At 48.2% G+C, this 26,278-nt stretch overlaps 1 protein-coding gene across 1 annotated transcript in view; it reads left to right on the top strand.

Annotated features, from left to right (window-relative positions):
• The window catches only part of SPTBN5 (spectrin beta, non-erythrocytic 5), a 1,780,873-nt gene that overhangs the window by 748,526 nt on the left and 1,006,069 nt on the right, over positions 1-26,278 (top strand). The window contains exons 30-31 of the mRNA XM_069208774.1: positions 18,988-19,120; positions 22,034-22,179. Coding sequence (XP_069064875.1) covers positions 18,988-19,120; positions 22,034-22,179 — 279 coding nt within the window. The remainder of the gene's footprint in view (positions 1-18,987; positions 19,121-22,033; positions 22,180-26,278) is intronic.

Below are 26,278 nucleotides of genomic sequence, written 5' to 3'. Positions count from 1 at the left end.
GGTCCCTAGGTGCCATATACTAGGGACTTATATGGGGGGACCAGTATGCCAGTTGTGGGAAGAAAAAGTTTCTAACAACCAAATTGAGAGGAGAGAGCATAATCACTGGGGTCCTGGTTAGCAGGATCCCAGTGAACACAGTCATGCACACTGACAACAGGCAGAAAATGGGGGTAACCATGCCAAAAAAGAGGGCACTTTCCTACACCAGGTGTCCAAGATAGGCTAGGTAAATCATCTATATCCAACCATCCTGTGGCGTTGTCCTTACTGGGGCCTTTATCCTGGGAGGGCTGGCTTTCTCTGATATCCTCTCCATGGTGGCAGTGGCAGGGGTGCCTGTGAATTTAAGTGGGAGAGTATCACATGGTGGAGATGTGAATGTTGGTCTTTGTGTCTGATGCATACAGTGGCTTAACTTGATTCCCAGATACGACAATGACATATGCAGCACTACAGACATTGTTTGTGGGTAATGGACAGTGAAATGGGTTGCATGTTCTATTGAGGGTTGCTGTATGAGGATTGCATTTTCGTCATTGCCGTGTAAAGGTCCTCAGTCGTAGCATCCTGTTGGTGTTGCAGGTGCAATAGTTGTACATACAGGTGTTGCACTGTGACATGAACAGATCAGCTTTTCATGTGGATGCGCAGGTGCATTGTGGGAGTCATGGTCACAGTTACTGGCAGTGCTATCCGTGCAGCGGCCAGACACTGTCTGGCCATTGTGGCTGGGTGGTGGCATTCAGGGAAGGGGCTTTAAGTGATGATGTGGGCGGTGTAGTGGAAGAAAGGGTGACTTGGGGAGTGATAGGGTATCATGCTGGAAGGGCCGAATTAGTGCTAGGGGCGTGTTGGTTCATTACCTGTGTCCAGTCCTCCAATGATTCCAGTCAGGCCTTCAGGATGCAGTATGTCCAAAACCTTCTCCTCCCACGATGCGAACTCTGGGGGAGGAGGTGGGGCTCACCGCCAGTCTTCATCATGGCAACTTGGCGCCTAAACGGCATGGAACGCACCTTCCGAATAAGGTCGTTACACCTCTTCCGGATGTACTCCCTTGTCCGTGGATGGTTGCCTACTGATATAACCCTGCCATAACTCAATTTTCCTGGCTAAGGATGTTTGCTGGACCTGTGCTTCAAACCTGTGCTTCAAACAGTTGTGGGCCTACCTGAACGATTTCCTCAACCATGACCCTCAACTCATCATCTGGGAAGCGTGGGTGTTTGATAAAGATTTATATGATAATGGCATATTTTTTAATAAACTCTCCTTGTCACAATTATGACCATAATTCAGGCCAACTTAAAATCCTTATTACACTATGACTGTTTCAACACTCTTAATATGTTTGGGTGACCCTTATAGTTAATTTCTCCACTGGGGCAGTCTTGTGTCTGTTTTGGGGGAATTGTGTTAGGGAGCCAGCAACTCTGATGGTGGGGTGGTAAAAGTGGTATTCTATTGGAAATAGCATGGCAGATTTAAATTAAGTAGCTAAATGGCAACATTTTCATTTTTGCTGCAGATAGAGGAAGAAGGTAAATGTAAGTACTTTAGTTATATGCAGTGCCACTGGACTTATATGGCAGGAAAAGATAAAATTATGAGGCTGGGTTGACCAATTTATGTGGCAATAAAAGCCCAGCTATGAATTTACAATGCCAACAGCTCTCATTCAAGCAAATGCGAGACCTATTGCATTGCAAATGCATATTTTAAATGCAGCCTATTTTCCTTCAAGGAAACAGGACTGTGTTTGAAGAAAAGTGTTTACTTTAAAAAAAAGTTTGTTTGAGAGTTGGCAATGCTTACTTTGTAAAAGAATAAGCACTATCGAATGTCAGGGAAGCGAATACCTAAGGCTGCGTAATCTTTTTTCCATGTCATACCTATTTCATCCAACACTAGACACTTCTTATCCCTTTATCTCACTTTCCCAGGTTCTTTTCCATCTCGGCCTTCTTTCTTTGTCACTTGTTTTCTGTCTTTCTCTTCCTTCTTGTGTCACCATTTTGAGTTTTCCTCTCACTTTGTCTAGGTCAAAGTCTGACAAGGAAAAATAAGTGTTGGTCCCCAAATAAATAGTGGCAATGTAGCCACCTGCAACATCTGGCTCACTGGCAGTGTTCACTGGCAGTGGTCACCGCAACCACTGTCTTCTCCCCAACAATTTTTAACATTCACAAAGGAAAGAGGCCCCACGGAAATCTCCTCCTCAATATGAATGGGTTCCCATCTCCATTGAGGAGTCAGTAATGTTTCAATGGTTTGCAACCAAATGTCCAGTCACAAGCCATTGATAAATTGCATTGCTAATCACAGTTTGGAAGGGACGCCCTAACCATGCCACTTCCAAACTACAGCTTTTTATGCATTTCTAAACCCATTTTGTGATTAACAATTTACCAAAGAGCAAAATGGGTTAAGTACATCATAAAAAGCCATTTAGTGATCGCAAACCATGTGAATAACCGAATCGCAGGGACTGTGTCAGCTAAATGGCTTACTCTATCTGGCCCTCAATTTGGTGCATTATACTGCAGCATTGGTTGTCATTCATCTGACTCTGCCTGTGTACAATGAGATTTAATTAGTTACAAGACCGACCCAAGTGTCCATGTGTATCTAGGTTAAGATCTGAAAAGAGCACACCTTCAACTGAAACTTATTTAAAAGACTTGTTAAACACTAGGGCAAGAGTTCCTGCAACTGAATTAATTGTCAGATCAACTCTTTTCATCTGGACAGTTACTATTCTGTCTTATGTATATGCAATGGTAGCGTCCAACATACTGGGCGCCAGGGACTCCGATGTCCGAAAGGAGTTAAAGAGCCGCACCAAAAGCAGCGCGAGTTCCACGCAAAAGGTCTTATAAAAAAGTGCCTTAAAACCATTGGGGCCAGGGGACTTCCCAACCTTTAGGCGTGAAATCGCTGATATGACCTCTTCCGCCCTTATAGGCTGGTCCAAGGAAGACGCCTCCCTCTCACCAAGAGGAGTGATTGCTATGCCCTCCAGAAATGTATCCGGAGCCGCACTGCCCGGATTATCCGCTGCGTATAACCCCCCATAAAACTCCGCAAACGCCTCTGCGATCTGATCACTCGTTCGCGCCTCCCCTCCTGAAGGGGAACGGACCAGTTTTATAGTCGACGCTGCACGTTGTGCTCGCAACCGGTGCGCCAAAAGCTTCCCACTCCTATTGCTCCCAATGTAATATTTATGCTTGAGACGTGCTATCGCATACTCTGCCCTGTCCGAATCATGCCGTTTCAGCTGTTGCCATGCCTTCTCCAACTCCCGCCAGATTCTAGGCGCACCAGTGGATTTATGGGAGCGCTCCAGTACAGCCACCCTCTGTTATAGCTCTTCCCTCATCTCTCTCCTTGCTTTATTATCTCTAGCTGACAGCGATATCACCTCCCCTCTCACCACCGCCTTCAGAGTCTCTAGACAGGTGCTCCCGTCGTCATTAAAACTAAGATAGTCTGTGATCACACGCCGGAACGACTCCACCGTTGCCCCGCTCTGCAGCAACGAATCCCTAAAGCGCCAGCCCGGAGTACCCACCCGGCCCACGTCCATAGTGACCTCTACAGTAATAGGAGCATGATCCGTCAAGGCTCGAGGCTCAATCGTGGTCTCCCTAACTCAGGAGATGAACTCTTGCGAGGCCAGAAAGAGGTCGATCCGTGCATACGTCTTGGTCGCCGCTGAGTAAACGGAATAATCCCTAAGCGTAGGATGCGCCTTCCTCCACACATCCTCCAAACCACACTCAGCCAGCCACTGACTCCCCGCCACTGTCAACGCCCAGTCTGCCCAAAGCGGTGACCAGAGCGATCCAACTCATTATTCATCACCAAGTTAAAATCCCCTCCAACCAAAATGGCGCCATCTGGCGAGTTAAGCATCGGAGAAACAGCCTGTCTCAGGAAGGTTTCATGCTGGGCATTAGGAGCATATAGGGAAGCAATAGTAAAGAAGAAGGCCCCCACTCTTATTCTAATAGCCAGAAACCTGCCCTGCACCTCATGTATTTTTGCCACTACTTCCACAGAAAAGGTCCTCGAAAGCAGTATCGCTACCCCAGCGTGTTTCGTGGAGGCTGAAGACCAGAATTGCCTAGGGAACCACTTTGAGCGCATGCAATATGTGTCCTTATGCAATAAATACATCTCCTGTAACAAACAGATATGACTCCCAGACTTCTCGAGACCTGAGAGGATCGCCAACCTCTTAGTCGGACTGTTAAGCCCGCGGACATTCAAGCTTAGACCTTTAATAGCCATGCTTCATAAAGGGAAGATCGCTCAGAAGGGGAGGAACCCCGCGGGGGAACCAAAGCCCAGAACAGCACCTTGGCCGCTCCGAACAACATGGCCAAACCGCTAAGACACCCAATGAACAGAATCCCAGGGAAGCACACCAACGTACAACCATTACGCAAAACATGTGCTCACAACAAAAAAGTCCTCTCACACTCATGTCCAAAGAGGCAAAGTCTCAACAGGGCAGTAGAACCACTCAAGTTCGTCGAGCAAAGTCTATCGACTCCACCGCCCAGGCCCCTCTCAAACAGCCATTAGGCCTGAAGTAATGCGACCCATAGCAGTCCAGCCATCCTCGCCGTCCCTCCCGTAAGCACTGCTCCCAGCGGCTACGCTACTCAATGCCGATTGCCGTTCCGACATCTGCTCCGATGCGGTAGGTCGCTGCTGCTTCCTCCTTCTCTCCTTTCGCCGCCAGCGCAGGTGATCCCCGCCAGCCGGGCCCACACTTGCGCCCGGATCCTGGCTATCACCCTCCAGGCGCAGAATCCGGCTCGCCTCCGATATTGACTTCACTTGCCGAAGCTGATCCTCCCATCGGAAGACAAGGCGGATCGGGTGACCCTAAGAGTAAGACACATCAGCAAATGCTCTATAATAGGCTTAAATTCTTGCCGCCGCTGCAAAGTCCGTAACGAGAGGTCCTGAAATAATTGGAGTGTGTGCCCTCTAAAGTGGACCTGCGGAAGATTGCGAGCCCCTTGCAATATGCTTTCTTTAAGCCCGTAGCTGTGGACACATGCTAGAATATCTGGCGGACGGTCCCCGGCCCCACCAGCACGTCCCACTCGATGAACTCTATCTAGCGTGATCTCCCGGGTCTCCTCCAGGCCAAGAACCGAGCGGAACAGTACCACCACAAAGTCTCCAATGCCATCCTTCTCAGCCCAGTCTGCACTCCTCTAATGCGAATATTATGCCTTCTCTAGGTCCTCCACCGCAATCTGAAGGAGATCCTGGTGCTCCCGCAGGCGTATGAGCTCCTGCTGCATGCCTGCCACCTCCTCATCGCGGGAGATCTCACCATCCTCAACCTGTGCCACCCGCTCATCCAGGGACGTGACCTCCACTCGCAGCTCCTTCACCTCTTGAAAAATGTCCCTACGGAGTTCCTGCAGATCACTCCGGAGTGAGTCGAACAAGGAGGTAAGCAAGCCCTTCATAACAGGAGCCCCCTCGTCCTCCTCCATCTCCCCTCGTACCACTGGGGACTTCGTCGCCGGCGGCCCTTCAGCAGCGCCGCCCGGCACCGGGCGGGCTCTGGTCAGCATTTCTCTTACTGTCCGATCCCGCTTGGGCTTGGAGGCTGCCATCACTCCTGGCCTCCTACTGCGACCGTGCAATCACCCCAGCCGGGGCCTCCTCGCGTTATCTCCGGGGGACCTGGCCACCCCAGGCCTCGTGTTCCCGCCAGCCGCCACTGACCTCTCCGCTCCCAGACTCTCTGAGGCCAATTGCCACTCAGCTGCTTTCCTTAGCTCCAGTTAGGGCCACCGCAGGCCGACCGCGCCGCCGATTAGTGGCCCAGCCCCACTGTGCCACTGTAGGCTTCACCGCTCCGGAGCTGGAGCAACCCAGGAGCGCCCCGGCCGCCCGCTACTTCGTCCGGAGGCCCTTCCCTCCAGGGGGGCCAAGCAAGACGACTGCATTGGCTTCCAGGGGCCCCCGGTGCTCAACTCCGCACTGGGCCCTCGGCGCGGCATCCACTGCGCTGCGACACCGCATTACCCTCCTGGGCCACTGCCGTGTCACCACAGGCGGCCGACAGACTGCCGGGCCCAGGACTCACCATGCTGCCCGGTCCTCCGCGCACCGCGTCCGCTGCCAACAGGTGCGAGCTCAGGCCGCGCGGCTTTGCGCCTCCGCCCTTCGCTGCTGTGGGCGTCTCCGACTCCCTCGGGCACCCTCTGCTCCGCAGCACCGGCCGCTACATCAGGGCGCCCCGGGCCATCAAAATCCAGGGTTGCAAAGCGATCTCTGAGGCCTGGGCGGCGGAGCTCGAACAAACGCGTCTGCTCACGCCGCCATCTTCAGCTAAGCACTTTATAGAAAATTAGTAATGCAACTTTGAGGGTTCTGGTCGGTGTCTGCAAACTTGATGCTTAAAATCATTTTTCTTTAAATGTTTTAAATTTAGAAAATATGTTAGACTGCCCTAACCGTGATATTATAAGATTTTAATTAATCAAACAATAAACTGTTTACTGACTTGCTCCAAGCACAGAAGCGTTGATGTCTTCTACACACATTCGTAAAAACATGTATATATCTGCATGCGCATGCACAAACGAATTCACACCCAATAATCAATCTACACATGAATACATTTACTCCTACACCATAGCCATACACATATACCACTTACACCAAGCGACCATTAATCCACCAATACACACACATACTGTAGGAAGTTGGCTCTGTATATACTATCTCAAAGTGAGAGATAGTGTGCACAGAGTCCAAGGGTTGCCCTTAGAGGTTGATAGTGGCAAAATTAGATAATACTAATGCTCTATTTTGTGGTAGTGTGGTCGAGCAGTAGACTTATCAGAGGGTAGTGTTAAGCATTTGTTGTACACACACAGGCAATAACTGAGGAAAACACACTCGAAGACTTAACTCCAGGCCAATAGTTTATATATAGAAAAATATATTTTCTTAATTTATTTTAGAACCACAAGATTCAAGATTTTAGGTAAGTACATACAATGCATGGTACTTCACACAGGTAACTATAGAACTTTGATTTAAAACATTAGTACACACAGTTTTGGTTAAAATGTTAATAAGCTATTTTAAAAGTGGACACAGTGCAAAAATCAAAAGTTCCTTGTGGAGGTAAGTTTGGTTAGGTTTCTCAGATAAGTAAAGCACTTACACAGTCAGTCTCCTGGGCATAGGCAGCCCACCGTTGGGGGCTCAAGGCAACCCCAAAGCCACAGTACCAGCAACACAGGGCTGATCAGGTGAAGAGGTCAAAGGAGGGCCCAAAACACATAGGCGCCTATAAAGAACAGGGGTGCTCCGATCCTAGTCTGCTTACAGGTAAGTACCTGCGTCCTCGGGAAGCAGACCAAGGGGGTTTTGTAGAGCACACACAAGCCCACAAAACACACCCTCAGAGGGACAGGTGTGGCCGGGTGCAGCAGGCAATGTAGGCGTCGGGTTTGCTATTGAAAGCAATGGAGGGACCGGGGGGGTCACTTAGGCGATGCAGACAGGGCATGGACTGGGCTAGGATGAGGGCCGCCTGCTGGTCACTCCTGCACTGGTAGGTGGTTCCTCTTGGTCCTGGGGGCTGCGGGTGCAGTGCTTGGTCCAGGCGTCGGGTTCCTTTGTTACCAGGCAGTCGTGATCAGGGGGAGCCACAGGTTCCTCTCTGCAGGCGTCACTGTGGGGGTGCAGGGAGGTCGACTGAGGGTGTCCACATCGTTGGAGTCGCCTGGGAGTCCTCTCTGCGGTGTTGGTTTCTCCAAACTCGAGCCGGTGGCGTCGGGTGCAGAGTGCGAAGTCTAACGCTTCCGGCGGGAAGGGAGAGTCTCTTCAAAAGTTGTTTCAAAGTTGCAAAGTTGTTGCTGTTTCTGAACAGTGCCGCTGTTCTCTGGAGTTTCTTGGTCCTTTAGGTGCAGGGCAGTCCTCTGAGTCCTGAGAGGTCACTGGTCCCGCTGGATGCGTCGCTGTGCAGGTTCTTTGAGTCTGGAGACAGGCCTGTAGGGCTGGGGCCAAGTCAGTTGGTGTCTCCATTGTCTCTGCTGGGCTTTCAGGTCAGCAGTCCTTCTCTGTTCAGGTTGCAGGAATCTGATTTCCTAGGTTCAGGGTCACCCCTAAATACTAAATTTAGGGGTGTGTTTAGGTCTGGGGTGCAGTAGCCAATGGCTACTGTCCTTGAGGGTGGCTACACCCTCTTTGTGCCTCCTCCCTCAGGGGAGGGGGCACATCCCTATTCATATTGGGGGAATCCTCCAAACTCAAGATGGAGGATTTCTAAAGGCAGGGGTCACCTAATCTCAAGGCACCTTAGGGGCTGTCCTGGCTGGTAGGTAACTCTTTCTTGTCTTTCTCATTATCTCCTCCAGACTTGCCGCCAAAAGTAGGGCCTGTGTCCGGAGGGGTGGCCATCTTCACTAACTGGGATGTCCTGGGGTGCTGTAACAACAGGCAGAAGCCTTTGAGGCTCACCGCTAGGTGTTACAGTTCCTGCAGGGGGAGGTGAGAAGCACCTCCACCCAGTACAGGCTTTGTTCCTGGCCACAAAGTGACAAAGGCACTCACCCCATGTGGCCATAAACTCGTCTGGTTGTGGCAGGCTGGCAGAAACTGGTCAGCCTAGCACTAGGAGTCGCACTGGTATTCAGGGGGCATTTATTGTGCTGAGATGTTTGATACCAAACTTCCCAGATTTCAGTGTAGCCATTATGGAACTGTGGAGTTCGTATTTGACAGACTCCCAGACCATATACTCTTTATGGCTACCCTGCACTTACAATGTCTAAGGCTTTGCTTGGACACTGTAGGGGCATAGTGCTCATACAACTATGCCCTCACCTTAGGGCTGTAAGGCCTGCTAGAGGCGTGACTTACCTATGCCTATGCCTATTCCTTTGCCACAGGCAGTGGGATGTGGGTATAGCACCCTGAGGGGAGTGCCATATCAACTTAGTCATTTTCTCCCCACCAGCACACACAAGCTGGGAGGCAGTGTGCATGTGCCGAGTGAGGGGTCCCCAGGGTGGCATAATACATACTGCAGCCCTTAGAGACCTTCACTGGCCACAGGGCCCTTGGTACCAGGGGTACCATTTACAAGGGACTTATCTGTGTGCCAGGGCTGTGCCAATTGTGGGAACAAAGGTACAGATTTAGGGAAAGAACACTGGTGCTGGGCCTGGTTAGCAGGGTCCCAGTACACTTTCAATCATAACTTCCATCAACAAAAGGCAAAAAGTTAGGGGGTAACCATGCCAAGGAAGGCATTTCCTTACATATACTGACTGCCACTGATCTTTACACAAATACCTATCCCCCCCACAGATGTTATGCTTTCACATGCATTGTCCAACCACAGACATTTATCTACTCTATTTATCTCCTCATCCATCTATTCGTCCACACAAATTTAGCATTCATCCAAAAAAGGATTCATGAGCCACCAAGGCCCTACTTACCCAACTGTCTACCAAATCACCCTTATTCTGCTACTCCCTATCCCACCCACTCACATAGGTAATCATACATCCATTCACCCCTCCTCTTAACAATTAATATGTAACCATTAATATGTAACAATTTAGCCGCTCTCCCGTATAGACACTTACCAATGCACATAACCTCATTGAAATGTATGCATCAAATAGTTAGGGTGCTTTACAAGTTCTGTGACAGTAAGAAGTGTGTGCTGCTGATGTCGTTCTAGATTTTTTCTGTTATGGAGGAAAGATTGTACCATGCTGTACCTGTTACATAATGGTGGAAAGCTTGCATTTGTGCTTCCCATCTGTACATTCTCAAGGAGTGAGGCAAGCCTCTATTGCTGCTGCCCAAGCTATAGCTGTAGGTGAGAAGTGCAAGCCTACCCTGCTGACACTCAGCTGCTCCTGTTCTGTGAGGGTTGCTTGCACTGCTGATGGTGTGCTGTATCTGTTCTGTGAGGAGGAGGCTCACACTGTTGCTGCATTGCTGTACCTATTCTGTGAGGACTAGACGGTAACACTCATGCTGAAGCTGCTGTGGTGTACTTCGTTCTGTGAAGTTAATGTCCTGTTGCACCTTTTCTCTGGGGAGCTCTTGCACGGATTTTTCTTGTTTGAATCTTTTGTTGTTTTTACTGTATTCAGAGTTGCATTACAAGTTCATAAAACATGCATATTGTATCAACATACATTGCAGTGAGGGAAAGCTAATAACACATAGACCTCTGCTGGGAGCATTCACTGTATCAGGTTTACAAGTTTTCTAAAGATGCCCTTGCAATGAACAGCTCTGTTACATAGCATCGTTTAAAGGTAAAGGTAAAGATTCAGCATTAATAGTATGTGAAACAATGCAACCACAAGAACAGTTAACAACTTGGAGTCCATTTCAAGCTCCCCCGCCTCCCAACCCTGTGGATTCCGCACACCTCACCCATTCAATTACGCCTACTTGACAACAGGGGTTGTTTCCCTTCTGATCCACCATGGCACCATCCCCTGCAACGAGGGATGTAGACAGTATATGCGCTTCCCTAGAGGTACAGCAGCCAATTTCTGCACGCAGGCAGCTCATCCAATCATCACCAATGTATCATTGACCACTGCTGTTTCCGTGTCATCCCTCCGCCCCAGCTCCTGCAATTTTTCCAGCATCACATCCCAGCCAGGAGGTATTTATGTAGACCCAGGTTTTCTTCCCTACACGGTGACAACCCCTCGGCTTCTGCCCACACTACGAAAGATTTCTCCCATGCCACTGTTGTTGGTGACTCCAGGGCTTTCTATCGCCTGGTGATTAGGCGTTTGGCTGTCGAGAGACCAAGCTCTAGGAATCTCGACGAGACTTTGGGGGTTATTCCAACTTTGGAGGAGGTGTTAATCCGTCCGAAAAGTGACTGAAAAGTGACGGATTTACCACCAGCCGTATTACGAGTCCATTATATCCTATGGAACTCGTAATACGGCTGGTGGTATATCCGTCACTTTACCGTCACTTTTGGGACGGATTAACACTCCTCCAAAGTTGGAATAACCCCCTTTGTGTTTCTTGGCTCTGGGGAAGAGGCCTAGGAGGCAGGCTTCCGATGTGGACAGAAGCGGACGTGACGTGCATTCCAATAGTCTTGCCGTGACGAAGCGCCAGTAAGTATTTAAAAAGGGGCAGGACCACAGCATATGGAGCAAGTCTGCCTCCTACAAGCATACAGCGGGGATAGGAAGCGTCTACTCGTAGGAAATATTTATTGAGTTTAGACGGCGTGAGATAGGCCCTGTGAAGGATATAGAACTGGATAAGGTGAAACCTAGAACTGCGCAGGATGTTAGTGCCGCTTGACAATGCTACAACCCATTCTTTGTCAGGACAGAGCCTGGCCAGGTCGACTTCCCAGCTGGTACGCAGTGCAACGCAAGTGTGACATGTGTGTATTAGAAGGGCGTCAGTGAGCCAACATACCAAATGTCTGCCTTGCCCTATGACTTGCATATATTGTAACTATAAGTGTGTTGGGGCCTCAGCTGTCACGTCTCCCCAGTGTCCCCATAGTGTAACTATCAAGTCATTGTATAATAAGAACTGCCCAGTTGGCAGGCCTGTCTCTGCTGCCAACATGGAAAATGGGATGACCGTGCCCTCGCTGCCATCATGAAGATCCTTTTCTGTGTGGAATATGTTGATGCCAAGATAGTGAAACGTTCTAGGCTGCCAGGGAATATGTACCCCGGAAAGGCAAAGGCCCAGATCTGGCAGATTGGGATGAAGCGTGATTTCACCCAGTTGACCCGTAATAGGGAGAGTGCGGTGAACTTTTGCAGTATATCCACAATTCCGGCTGGGATGTTGTCAATATCCTTAAGGATTAAAAGGAGGTCCTCTGTGTATAGGGATACAGTATGTGAGCCGACACATAGCAGGATACTCCAGGACTCGCCTTTCTGGCAGAGTTCGACCGTCAAATGCTCCTTTGTAAGGGAGAATAGCAGTGGAGAGAGGAGACAACCCTGTCGGGTTCCTCTGCCAACCTTGATTGTGACAGAAATGGTCGCGCCAGTCTTAACCCTGAGCTGGGGACAAGTGTATAACAGTTTCGCCAATCGCAGGAAGTATGAGCCCAGCCCGAATCGTCGCAGCGCCTCAAATAGGTAGGGCCAATCCAGGGAATCAAAGGCTTTTTCCAGATCACGCACCAGGCAACCTGCCCGAGGTCAGTCCTCTGCTGAGTATCTCATGACCTTGAGTAGGCACCTGATGTTCAGGGATGTGCTGCGGGCCGGCACAAAGCCGTTCTAGTCTGGGTGGATCAATCGGGGCACCGGGGCGCTAGTTCCATCGCCAGAAGTTTGGCCAGGATTTTGTAGTCTGTGTTGAGCATCGTGAGAGGTCTGTAGGAGCCTAGTTCTGTTGGGTCCCTACCAGGCTTGGGAAGGGATACTAGCAGCGCCTCCCGCTGTGATGCGGGCAGGGTCGCAGTCTCCAGCGCCTCTTCATAAAGGCAGAGAAGACAAGGTGTGATCACTGAGGAGAATGACTTATAGAACTCTGACGGAAGGCCGTCAGGGCCCAAGGTTTTGCCCGTATTCAGTTTGCGTGTACTGTCCTGTATCTCAAGTAGTGTCAAGGGTGCGTCTAATTCCTCCTGTTGCTCGTCTGTCAAACGGGGGAGAGTATCCAGGGAGAAGAATTCATCATAGTCTGTTGAATGTGCCGTAGGGCAGTGTAATGGTGAGTAAACTCGGTGTGTATCTCACTTGGTGTGTGGAGTATAGTACCTGCTGCTGAGCCCAGTTCCACTATAAGGACGTGATCCTGTTCCTGACAAATCAGCCAGGCCAACAGCCTGTCTGACCGATCAGCTGCGGCGTGCGTGCGGGCTGAGTGGGCCACGTAATTAAGGCATTGCAGCCTCTCTAGTAGTGGCACATGTTCCACTCGAGCGGACGCTAGCCCTCGGGTGTCTGTGGGGTGCTGTACGGTGTTTTGTTCGTGTGTTAACAGGGAGATTTCCAATCGTGCTCAATTGATGTGCGCAAGTTCGATTGTGTTCCCAGACAGTGCCCTCTTATGAAGAGCTTAAATGCCTCCCATTCAATAAGTCCTGACGATGCGGAACCAGTGTTGTGTTCAAAGTACTCCAGGATCACTGCATCCAGTTATGCCTTAAATGCGGCATCCTCCAGCAGCTCAAGTTGTAGTCCCTATGTGGGGATGACGGGGGAGATGTGTCCCAACCCAACTGTAGAAGCTGGGTATTATGACCAGAGTGAGTACGGCCTAAGTAGTCAGTCCGTAGAACCGCTGAGTCCAGATTGGTTGTGCAAAGTATGCTATCAAGCCATACATGTAACTGATGTGGAGCTGAAAAAAAATAGTAAACTCTAGTTTCTGGATTACGCTGGCGCCATAGATCTGGCAGCCGCCAATGCTGGCGCCATTCCCGTAGTGCGCGCAGCAACCACTGTGGGTGCAGTAGGCAACAGGGGGGGGAACGATCTAGGTGGGGGTCTAGCACACAGCCAAGGATGGTCCCTCCATCGAGAGAGGGGGCCAGATAGCTGGCGAAGGAAGGAGGCCTGATCTGCATTCAGCGCATCAATGGACCCCAGCAATAGCGTTCGCCCACTCAAGCGTCTGCGCACAAGCACATAGCGCCCCTCAGCGTCAACCTCGAAGTCTTCAGCCACAAAAGGAGTACCTGGTCTTATCCATATTAGGGCCCCCCTGGAATAGGAAGAGAAAATTGTCGTGAACAGCTGCCCTTGCCAGCGCCGCCGCAACCTGGCAACCTCTGGCTGTGTAAGGTGCATTTCCTGTAAAAGCGCTATGTGAATTGAATGTCTCCTAAGGTAAGATTATATGGAATATCTGCATGCTGGCGTGTGTATGCCACGCACATTCCATGCAAGGATGTTGGTAGAAGTCATACTTGTTAGAGGATCAATGGTTCCCTAGAGTCCAACCCTACATGGCTGCTGGATGGGGTGCTGGGGGTGGGAGGCGCTCAAGCTCTAATCGAAACCAAATATACACAGCTTGAAACTAACTTCTGCCATAATAATAATGCTGTAGAATACCATGAGAGAAGAGGGACAACTGGTATCTGCCCAGACTATGTAACTTGCCTATCTGGCGTTACCAACACTGGAAGGAAGGACCCATAAACAACGGTGTGAAGGGGGGATGAGTGTTGGTCTGCAGGCACTAGAGCTGAGGCCCCTGATGCATTGCAGTCATGGGCAGCAGATGGGCGCACAGCGCAGCATCTAATGCAGGACCTAACTATCTGGGTGTGAGTCGGTCTCCGCCTTGAAGACAAACGATGAGGGCAGCACAGCGCAACAATTCACATAAGAAATGAGTCAACTAGACCACGTGGAAGCAGGGGCAATATATAGCGCAGCACGGCCCTTTAGTCATTTTGAATAACAACATTTTGCTCTAAGTTGCAGACTGAAAGTTCTGCATTTGATGGCTATAGAAGCTCAGATGATATTGTCTGCTGTTTGCGGTGTCACCGCAGGGGGGCGGAGGAGCCAGTGTAGGAAAGCATATCAGCCAAGGAGCTGTTCTCAACTTCAGAGTCAACTAGTTCTGCGTCTGCATCAGAAGTGGCCAGTGGTTCACTGATAGCCGCTGCGTTCTGCAGTGCCTGCCATCGTACCCGTATGATCTGTTCCAGGTCAGGAGCATGGCATGCATCCAGGGGGTGAGAGGCGTCACATTGTCTGCTGTTTTTCTGCCTGCAGAGTTGAGATTCCCTTAGTGTTGTCCCCTCCGCTATTGCCTCTTTTTGGCTGACTAAGTTCATCGGTCCAGCCACTCCCATGCTTCTTCTGGAGTATTAAAGAGGTGAACCTTTTTATCGCCCACTACTCAGAGAGAAGGGAGTATGTTAGGTTGAGGGTGCCAAGTTACATTTCACAGGCAGGAAGGATGCCTGCTGTTTTTGTACAGCTATGGTGTAGTCCGGGAACATCATAACCTGTGCACTGTCGACCTGATGTGTCGGAAGCGATCTCACCTCCTGTAAAATAATAACTCTGTCTGCCAAGTGTAGCAGGTGGATCAGGAAAGGATGCAGGCCCGCCCCCGGCAGTCCGGCCCTTGTTGGGACTCAATGGGTGCATTCAATGGCGAAGAAAGGTGTTAGTGATCCCGCTGGGACCAATTCTTGAAGCCAATTCTCAGCATAGGCGACTATGTCTGAAACGTCCACGCCCTCCGGAAGGCCCACAACATGGATGTTGTTTCTCCTGGAGTGCTCCTCAGCATCCTCCGCACTGTGCTCCAGAGTCGCCAGCCTGCCTAATACTGCTTGCATAGAGGTTTCTAGTTGACTCATCTCGGGATCCAATCGCCCTTCCAGGGAACGGGTTTTTTTCTGCCAGTTTGCAATGGTTAGCATGAAGCAAGGTGAGGTCACTGGCCACCTTATCAATCTTGCTCTCCAGCGAGGTTCGAGCCTGGTCCAGCAAGGTTCCGATGCATTCCACCGCTACCAGCACTGCAGCTAGTTTGGGGCCGTCAGAGTCCAAGACCCCAGTCCTCAGCGTTGGCTGCTTGTTCCCCGTTCCAGAGCGTAGGCCACCCATCCCTTCAGCCTAGGGGTCCTGATGGCTTGGGCTCATTGACTCAGCCGCTTCAGGCTGCAGTTGCCGCCCCGGTGTAATGGTCCAGCAGCCAGGAACACAGGGGGGGCTGCTTGCATGTGCAGTGTGCGGGTCGCAGATGGGCAGCAGCACTAGAAGCCCTCCTCGAGGTGGCGGCAGGCCCTAACTAGGGCGTTGGTTCACAGTGATGCTCCCCGCGTGATTTCAAGTTTAATCTCTGCTCCAGGGACTGCCTGAGGGCCTTCCTAGTGTGCACCTTTAGTGTGGCCCCTCCAATGCAATCAATGTCCCCAACAGGGCCAGCGGCCCAGAGCGCAGCGCCACGTGGGTTCAGGCCTCCCGACTGTCAACAAATCAGTCCAGGCAGGTATGAGGGGGGAATGAGGGGATGGACAAAAGCAGGGGCCCCCCTACCTCTGCCTTAGTCCCAGTGCCAGTGGTCTTCTGGGCTCCTTTGTCACCGGCAGTGGCAGTGCAGGGAAAGTCTAGTGGTTACTGGCACTCCCAGGCCACCAGGTAGAGGCCATCTTCCCGAGCTGTAGTCCGTTAACGTCTCACTGCTGCGCCGGCCGAAACATTGCCATCCGCCACACCCTTTCCTCCCACCAGTCATCAGGTCTTCGTTGGGTCCGCCTGGGCTAAATTGCCTGTGCGTAGGTTTTCCGGGCCGGCCCTCCGCTCACCGACCGGCTCCTTGTCGTTTAGGCATCGATGGCTCAAGCACCTCCCCGGTGACTCCTCTGGCTGGCTGATCAGTGCCACCGGCTCCCTCCCACCGTGGAGCTCCACTATATTGTGCCCGCCATCTTTGCCGGCCAAGCCATGTCCCCGGGGAACTCTTGCACTGATGATCGTATGCTGTACCTATGCTATGAGGTGTGGAAACTTGCACTGAACCTGCTCTTCTGTTGCCTCAGAGGCATTAAGGTCATGTCATATACCTGTTTATTCCTTCCCAGGGGGTGCATGTGGGTATGGGTTCTAAACAGGTGCTTTACTTGCTTAACAGTCATTTAAAATCCGCAGCTATAAAAAAAGATTTCATGTGTTTTCTTCTTGTAGTTGCTGCTTTTCTTTACAGTTCAATTTTTTTGCAGAAGTGGTATGAAAATACCGGGCAGGTAAATCTCTAGTCACAGTATTAATCTTCATAAACCAGCTCTGAGGGTCAATGTGCCTGCGCCAGAGTACTGCTTGTAATGTTCTTTCTCAGTAAGATCTACCTTAATGTCATGCTGGTGTTAATAGCACATTTATGCCTGCTTCATTACCAGTGACTGGAAGGTCCAGTTCTAGGAGGCTCTCATGCACATAAATTAGCTACAAGTCATTCAACTGGCTCAGGGTTTGCTAGCTCAATAGCACATTCAAATCAAGCTGTATTAACACATCTCCCTACAACATCATTACACGTTACACACCACTCATTGGACAGTCATGCACACAAAATGCTTCCATTTGGATAACCGTTTGCTACCTCAATAGCACATTCAGATCAAGCCACACTTAAACATCACCCTATACCAACAGTACACATTAAAGACAACTCCTTTCACCAACATGGGCACAATACTGTTCCAAGTCATACAGTTAGCCAAGTGTTGCCCACCCAATATGCATCCTTTGAATTTATATCCTTTTACCAATCTACATACCCATAACAAAGAAGTTAAATTAGACCTACCACACCAAAAACACATTGAATGGCATAAAAACGACATAATTAGCAAAGGTACCTCAAACTATAAGAACCACTTGAACCTAAGCTGTGGACATTTGTACACCGCCGTAGAAATAAACAAATTGCAGGGGCGTAGCATCTGGGGCGGAGTGTGGGGTGTTACACCCCCCCTATTAAATATATTTTGTGATAAATAGTTGGTTGCAGGTGCTTTCAGTCGGGTATGGTGAGGTGTCTCCCGGATTTCACCAGGAATTTTTACACACAAACAAAAAAATGCACCCCCCCTTTCCCTCTCTCTGTTTGGAAAGACTTAAAAAATGTTGGTTATTTCACAATATAATGTGCTTTCTCTCACTTAGTAAATCTACTAATTCGCATTCCTCTCTCTTGCCTCTTATGCCCCTTTTTTGCGCGTTACTTGTGGTATAATGTATTTTAACATCATGTGCCGTGATTGTCAGGAAATCTGAAGCCAAAAGCCCTTCTCCAGTCATACTGACCAAGCTACGGTCTCCTTCAGCATGCTATTTCATGCACATAATCTTCATATCTTTGAATCTGAGATATCATTACTGCATTTTCTGTTAAACTTGAGAAAGAAAATAAGGTCACAGGTTCCTCGCTGTGCATATCACCTTATTATACAGGAGATTTATGGTTGTTTAAAACTTCAATTTCCTGGAGTTTTGGGTGCCTCATGTCATGTCAGTCCTTCTCCCACTCCACAGTTTTCACCTAGCCATTAACCTCTCTCTCCTTCCAAGCTAGTCTGCTTCAGGACCTCAGCTAATACAATATCTGCTCTCAGTCCCCTCTCTTAACATAGGGGCTGATTTGAAAAAACTGCAGTGCCACTTTTCTTGCACCATTAGCACCCCCGTACTGCCACTATGGGTGCACCGTATTTCAAAAACGTCTCACCATGGCGCAGGGTTGGGGGTAATAGCATCAACATTTTTGACGCTATTGATGTACTGTTCAAGGTTAGCGCCAACATTTTGGCACTAAACCTGAACAATACATAGGAGCCCAGTATAAATAATGGTGTGACCCCTTTTAACGTCTGCGCTGAGCAGGCGTTAAAAATGCCACAATAAATGGCACAAAGAAATGTTTTAGATTTCTTTGCACCTTTTTTTGGCTACCCTAACAGGGGAATGCCCCCCTTGCATACCTTATGCCTGGCGCAGGCATAATGTGGCATAAGAGCTTACAAAGTGGCACAATGCATGCTTTGTAAATCTGGTGCAGCGATTTTGGCCTCGTTGGACCACAATAGCGTCAAAAAAATATGACGCTAATGTGACGTACGGAGGCTCTAGGCAATCTTAAATCTGGGACATAGTCTGCTGATGCCAGGTCTGGGACGTTGCTAGAACTGCTCTCCTTACTCTCCCTTTCCTATGTTGATGACTAGCATTACATTTCTAAATAACTTGCAACTGATATTCTTAACCCTGTCCATTAGCCCATCCAGGTACCCCAGCTGGCCTTATCCATTTTAGTTGGGTGCTCCATGTTGCTTATTGAGAAATCTCAGACTCACACATCCCTAACTTTGTTTACTATGCCACAACCCTGCCGTCATACACACATATATCAGCCCCTCTGGGTAAATATCCTTCATTCTCACCTTTTGTCTCCACATTGCTGTCTCCTCATGTGCAGGAGCAAGAAACTGGAAGAAGCTTTGAGTCTGCACGAATACCTGAGGGAATCTAAAGAATTACACGAGTGGATTAACCAGCAAATCCAGGTGGCCAGTTCCAAGGACTATGGAAAAGACTATGAGCATGTCTTGGTGAGTGTTTGAAATTGACGTGTACACCATTGTTATTCAGTCTTTAGTTATCTTCTATCACACATTCATTCCATTTTAAGTCACATACTCATTCTCCCTTCTTAATCCAACCCAACCTGTCAATCAGATTGTACCATGCTCATCCCTGCCCCACCACATGCCATTGTTCCCATTTCTTCCCTTATGTCAGATACCAACTACCAAGCTCTACCAATTCTTTCCTGCGTTATTGCTTCTTGCCCTCTGTGCCCTATCTCAGATCAAAGATGCCTGCCCCCATCAACGTCTGTACCCTGTAGTCCAACTCATCCCATCAAGCATGCTTGCATTTATATCCAATCCAGTTCAAACTGCCCATGAAGTGCCACGGACCCATTAACACCCTAGAGATTAAATGGGTTCAACAAAGGACAAGAACCCACAAAAGGGAAAAGATTGTGCTTCTCTACATAAGGCTCTATCGTTTTTCTAAATTCCTCTGGGTATTACTTTTATACCCAAGTGGGGTGAATGACAAAGCTCATGCTCCCAACTTTAGACCTAGCGAATCTTGGAATTAAAATTAAGGGTATGTGCTGGTACAAGTTCCTAAGGTTTCTCTTTTAAAAACAAATCCATACACATAGCATGATGTGTAATAAACAATATTTTAAACATAATTTGTACTGGGACAGGCAGTAATTTCCGTTATTTTAGAATTGGGGGCACATGAGATCTTATAGGGGTTTGAGTAACTATGTGCTGCTTACCTCTACCTCACTTGCACACTACATATCAGACACTTTAGATGCGTCTTGCTGCTGTAAATTAATGCACGTAAAAAAGAGAACATGTGCTCCAGAATGGTGTGCACAGCACATCACTACTGAGTTGATCTGAGCTCTACCTGGCATGCGGGACATCAAAATGAACACAAAGGCCTTGACTTTGGTATCCAGACATAGGGGGTCATTCCGACCCTGGCGGTCCATGACCGCCAGGGCCGGGGACCGCGGAAGCACCGCCAACAGGCTGGCGGTGCTTCCTGGGCCATTCTGACCGCGGCTTTAGGGCAACCGGCGGTTTCCCGCCGGTTTACCCCTGGCCCAGGGAATCCTCCCCCCTTCCCGCCATCCTGTTCCTGGCGGTTTTTACCGCCAGGAACAGGATGGCGGGAACGGGTGTCGTGGGGCCCCCTAACAGGGCCCCATAAAGATTTTCAGAGTCTGCTTTGCAGACACTGAAAATCGTGATGGGTGCCACTGCACCCGTCGCACCCCTACAATTCCGCCGGCTCCATTCGGAGCCGGCTCCATTGTTGCAGGGGGTTTCCCGCTGGGCCGGCGGGCGGCCTTCTGGCGGTCGCCCGCCGGCCCAGCGGGAAAGCCAGAATGGCCGCCGCGGTCTTTTGACCGCAGTGCGGTCATTCGGTGGTTCCCGCCAGGCGGGCGGCTCCCGCCACCCGCCGGGGTCAGAATGACCCCCATAGTGTTAAATCATTAAATTCAAAGCATCTCCTTACATCCTCCTTTCTCTGTCCCCACCTAGTCTTTTCTTTTGTATCTTCCCCACCCTTCTATTCTGTCCCTGCCCAAATACATCTTGATTACTCTTCTGTCTCTTATCCTTACATGTCATTTTCCATCTTTCTGATACCTCTCAATTTACCTCCTGGGCCTATATTAACCTTTTTTTTTATCTGCCCTTTTCTTCTCACCCATTGCTTTCCCTGCACCTCACTTCTTCCATTCTGCACCCATTATTTTCACTAAGACATTCACCGACATCTCTTCCCCCTAGTCTAACGTTTACTTCTCCACTATCCTTTTCCCGTGTCACTTTCTCCTCCGCCCCCTTCACTATCACTCTGCCTCACTCTCCCCCCTACCTTCACAGATCCACTTTCTTCTCTTCACCACCCTTTAATTGATCTCCTTTGCTGCACCCCTGCACCACTTTCCTTTGCTTACATCCTTTCACTCCCATCTCACATTCTTCTACTTCTCCCCACATCCTTCCACCCTATCTAGCTCCTTCTCTCTGCCTAAGATGTTTCCTTTCCATTGCATTATTTCACCTCCACTCTCTTTCTCTAACCCCTTTCCCATCAGTTACAATCTTTCCTGGTCATCACCCTCTCCATTTTCTGTGTTTGCACCTCTTTCTTTCTAATGCAGTCCTTCTCGTGTCCACTCATGATATGATGTCTTCTTGTTTAGCCTCAAACGTGCCTCATTCCCTTCCCCTTGAACTCATCTATTCCACCTTAAACTGCTTTTCCTTTCAACACCAGTTTCCACCTTCTCCCCATCACTCTTGAAGTTAGCTCCTCAATTTTCTATTGTTCAAACTCTCATCACTATCCCATACAAATACTATTGACGTTTGCTTGTATCCACTCGGTCTAAACCATCCCCGCCTATGCACCGAACTCCCTAATGATTTACATTATCTCCGGGACATGCTGAAGTAACTTGTGATCAACAGAATTTGAGGGGAAAAAACCCAAACTGCTTGATAGCCTTACATACAATCAACCCCGTATCATGGAAAAAATACTACTGAATTTGGAAGTACTAAATAAAGTGTCAAAATAGTGAGGTTGTAAAGAATTTGTCGAGGTACTTCTGTAGCATATTTTCATGTGAATACATTAAATGTAAAAGCTTAGTATAAACAATTGACTCAAAACATCTATGCCCAAATATCTGCAATCCATGAACATATCTTTGTAATGGCTTAGCTCAGTTGTATGTTCTCACTCACTTCCTACTAATTGTAGGGCTAGGTCATTGACATATGCTAACTCTACTCCTAGCATATTTGGAGGACACAAGTGTTTAATAATGGGTTTTGGTTCAATTAAAAAAAAAATTCTACATGGTTGTGGCGATAATAAAAATATAACTTTCCTCCATTGCTTTGGCGTTATAGGTTCTCCGTGCCAAGTATGATACGTTCAAGCACCAAATGGAGGTATCAGCCCAGAGAGTGGCAGCATGTCACCAGCTTGCAGACAGTTTGATGGACCTCGGGCACTCAGAATCGAAGGAGATCCGCCAGAAACAAAAGCAACTGAGGTAATACGTGCCCCTGTGCTTCAACTTTTCCATTTGGGGATAAGGTGCTTAAATGTGCTTTATGTGTGCAAAGATGAAGGGTGAGAGACTATTAGATAAAAGTGTGTTATGGACTTTTGGCACTAGGCTGTGGGCTGCTGCCAGCTGGATAGAGGTGGCTGCACTTACATGTGGGGTAAGTCCTGGTCCTAGATTGTGAACATTACTCAACTTGTCTGCCATTTTACAGATGAAATATGTCAAGAGTTGATTGTATGCCAGAATAGCATAAACCTCTCTTACTAAAATATCTTCCCATTGGCTGTAAAACATAAATTATTAATGTCGAATTGTGCAATTCTTTTTTATAAATTATATTTAGGAAGCACATGTATTGCCAAACAATATTTAGTCTACGAAATTCTGGTGCCATACACAAGAAAGGCTTTAACTCTGTCTATGATCTGTGATAGTCCCAGGCAAAATTTGAATTACGCCGGTGTAGTCTTATGTAATGATGGTATTTGTGCATTGCTCTTGTTACAGAAAATTCCTGAAATCATGCTATTAAGTCGTGCCACATAATTACACCTATTGTGGTAAAATCATTAGCTCATGCCCAAAGGAACAGAGCAAATGACAGAACTTGAGTGGATGTTGTTCAGGGTATTTATGTTTTTTGTCCTAATTTTGCAGCACAAAATCTGTTCTTGCATCCAAAATATACGCAAGAACACATTTCTCCCTAAAATGAAGTTTGTAATGCTTGTCTTTAATTTTGCCTAAATACAAAAAAGCAAATTATGAAAGTTTCACACACCCCTTGTCTATCCCACATAGGCCCTCATTATGACTTTGGCAGTCGATGCAATAGTGGCGGTAGTACCGCCAACAGGCTGGCAGTACATACCGCCATATCATGACATTGGTGGTTTGGCAAAAGCCAAACTGCCAATATTACACACTTACCGCCACAGCGATAACGACCGCCGGGCTGGAGATTACAGTCGCCAGCCCGGCGGGCATCATTAGGCCGCCCACGGCAATATAACCCCGCCCACCGCCATGGTTTTCGTGGCTTTTGTACCGCCACGAAATCCATGTCAGTAGGCACTATTAGTGCCAGGGAATTCCTTCCCTGGTATTTATAGGGGTGTCACCTGTCCCCCTCCCCCTCCAGCTACCATCCCCCCAAAATAAACACACATACATACATGGCAAACATACACATACACACACGCATACCCACATTCACCCACGCATGCATACATCCATGCACACCCACACACACTGACATACATACATGCACACACACATTCACACATCACAGCATACACACACACATCCAGTCATGCGCACACGCATCACACACGCCCCACACCCGCAGACACAAACCCCAACACACACACAACACCCCTCACCCCCCTCTCCTGTCAGAGCACTCGATTTACCTGCTTACCAGGGGGTCCTCTGGCAGAAGACGGGACATGGCGCTGCTGCCAGCAGCAGCATCCGCCAGTGGAACACCACCAGGCTGTATCATGTGTCATGATACGCTCAGCGGCATTCTACTGGAGTGGCGCTGCTGCTGCCAGCAGTGCCACCTTACCTCCATCTGCAGCCATGACCGTAGCTGGAATTCCACCAGCCTTCTGGCGGAATTCCGCCTACGGTCATATTATGGTGGACGGTAGGTAGCCACGGCGACGGTCTTTTGGAGGCTGTCACCGTGGCGGTAGGTGGGATTTCCCACCAATGTTATAATGAGCCCCATAGTCTCAAGAGGCATCTTTTGGGTACAATCACTTGACAGCATAGAAGAAAATACCTAAATGAGTAGATTGAATATAAGCTGAATCCCGGTATGTGGAATACATCAGACTTTGTACCAAACAACTCTATTTATTTTAATTGGTTCTGCTATTTTATTTTTTTCTTGTAGTGAATACTAATTATAAACCCTGTCTGGCAGGAGGGAATAAAATTCATCATGCAAGAGCCAGCATTGATGCTGGCTATAGTGCAAGGCTTGATAAGAAATACAGAGCACCTGACAACACTCTGGTTTCTCTTGAGCGCTAAGGCTGACCCTGTAGTCATGCTAGAAATCCAGAGGCTATACTGCAATCCAAGTTTCCCAAGAATTGCTCTACCAGATTGTGACAAATTAAGAAGGACAATTAGTATCCACTCTGTCTGCTTGCTTCATCCTTTAAAGGTTCACATATGTTGAGCATCCCTGGCCATTACGATAGACAAATGTGGATGCTCATTGCCCTAACTAATATTGGACACTAAAAAAGAAGAAGCCAAAGTAATTTTGAAGGAGTCAAAAATGGTCCCAGTAGCTGTCATTGATATTGCCATAGGCACTACATCTACAGATTTCCGTTAAATGGCAGGTTTTTCACTCCTTAGATGCGAAAGCTGGTTGAGATGTACATCTTTCCATCCAGATGTCCAGAATCGTATTCTGAACATGCTTATTGGTGTGGAAGTATTATTCAGCCATTAGGCAGACAAAGTGTTGCAGTCCATTAAAACAGGTGCCTATACTCTTAGATCTCACCGAGAACTGGATTAAAATGCCAAAAATAATTTAAAAAGATTCATGGATGCCTAGCAATTCTAACCACAGCATCAGAATCAGTTTTGCTACTGCCAGCAAAATAATCCTCACTTCAGACCTCCACCTAAGTCCTTGCTATACTGGAAACACGGAAAGAAGAAGGAAGCCTGCCAAGGTAAGCAGCAGGAAATACTGCAACATTGACTTGCAGCACCAGTTACTTCACACCATTACTTATTACCATAATGTATTCATATAATAAAAATAAAATGCGGGCCTGCTTGGGGTCCAGCAACAAACTGAGGCAACTAGTGACATTGTTTGATTGCTGACACAGGTGTATGAAGGCACCTGTGCCATTCCAGCACTGTGAGCATGTCTGTAAGAATGAGTGACAGTAAGGACGAGTGTGTGTGTGAGAATGAATGTGAGTGAGTAACTGAGAATGACAGTGAATGTAACTGAATGTTACTGTGTGTGAGACATAGTAAGACAGTAATTCAGAATGAATGACAATGAGTGGGACTGAGTGAGAGAATGGATCAGAGTAGAATGAGTGAGACTGTGTGAATTAGTGAGACTGAGTGAGTCAAAGTGAGACAGTAAACGTAGTGCAAGAACGTACGAGAGAACTCTTCAAGAAAAAAGTAATTGGAATAAGAGTCAATGATTACACCCCACCACTTTTAAAGGTCACAGGCCACCACTGCTCAGTAGGAATCCAGACATCCACAAGAGAAGATTTAGAAGATTCTCAACAGAGAGTAATTATACCACTGCATGACATAATTAGAAGTCAAAGGAAACAGAAACTATTGAAATGCAGACAGATTAATTCTCCTTAGCATTTGTGAATACATTGCACTATGTTGCATTTGTAGAGTGCTCTACATGCTGATAGAAGCCTGAGGGGACTTTTGTGTGTGAAGTGGTGGCTCAGAGAAGACAAAAAAATGTTCAAAATTTACTCTGTGGCAATCTTGAGAGGAAAAGTCATTCACGAAAGATATTAGGTGCGTTGTTGTTATAGGTGTTTAACTGGCTTTGCTATCTAAGGTCTTTGAGGTAGCAATAAGGAGGACTAAAATGTAGTTTGTTATCTTCTTAGACCTAGGCTGTTCAGATTAGCAGGGCTGTGAGGCCTTTGATGACATCAAGGAAGGCCTTTCATTCCAAGACATGCAGAAATTTGGTTTTAGAGCTAAGTTCCCTACAAGTGAAGGGATATGCTGCCAGTCTTCTATATCGCAACAACAAGATGATTTGTAAGTTCCAGATTTCTGATTTCAGGTCTCTCAATGGCTAATAGGGCTGTAAGACCTTGGAGAGGTAACCGGAGGTAAGGGTATATTGTGCTCAGTATCTTATTCCAAGAACTCTACCTTATGGCGAGTCAGTGATAGTACTTTAGGTCTGGTGTGATTTGGGTTTGGCGAGTCGAGACAGACTTGAAATAGTTGGTTCTTGGTTCTTGTTTCTTGGTAGCTCAAAGCCTAGTACTGATGGTCCTGCTGTAATCTGATCTCTGGGTTGACACTGCTAGCACCAAGT

Source organism: Pleurodeles waltl, chromosome 9 (genome assembly GCF_031143425.1).
Source record: "Pleurodeles waltl isolate 20211129_DDA chromosome 9, aPleWal1.hap1.20221129, whole genome shotgun sequence".
Classification (NCBI taxonomy): Eukaryota; Metazoa; Chordata; class Amphibia; order Caudata; family Salamandridae; genus Pleurodeles; species Pleurodeles waltl.
Note: the sequence above shows the minus strand (reverse complement) of the source record. Positions and strands in the feature narration are given on the sequence as shown.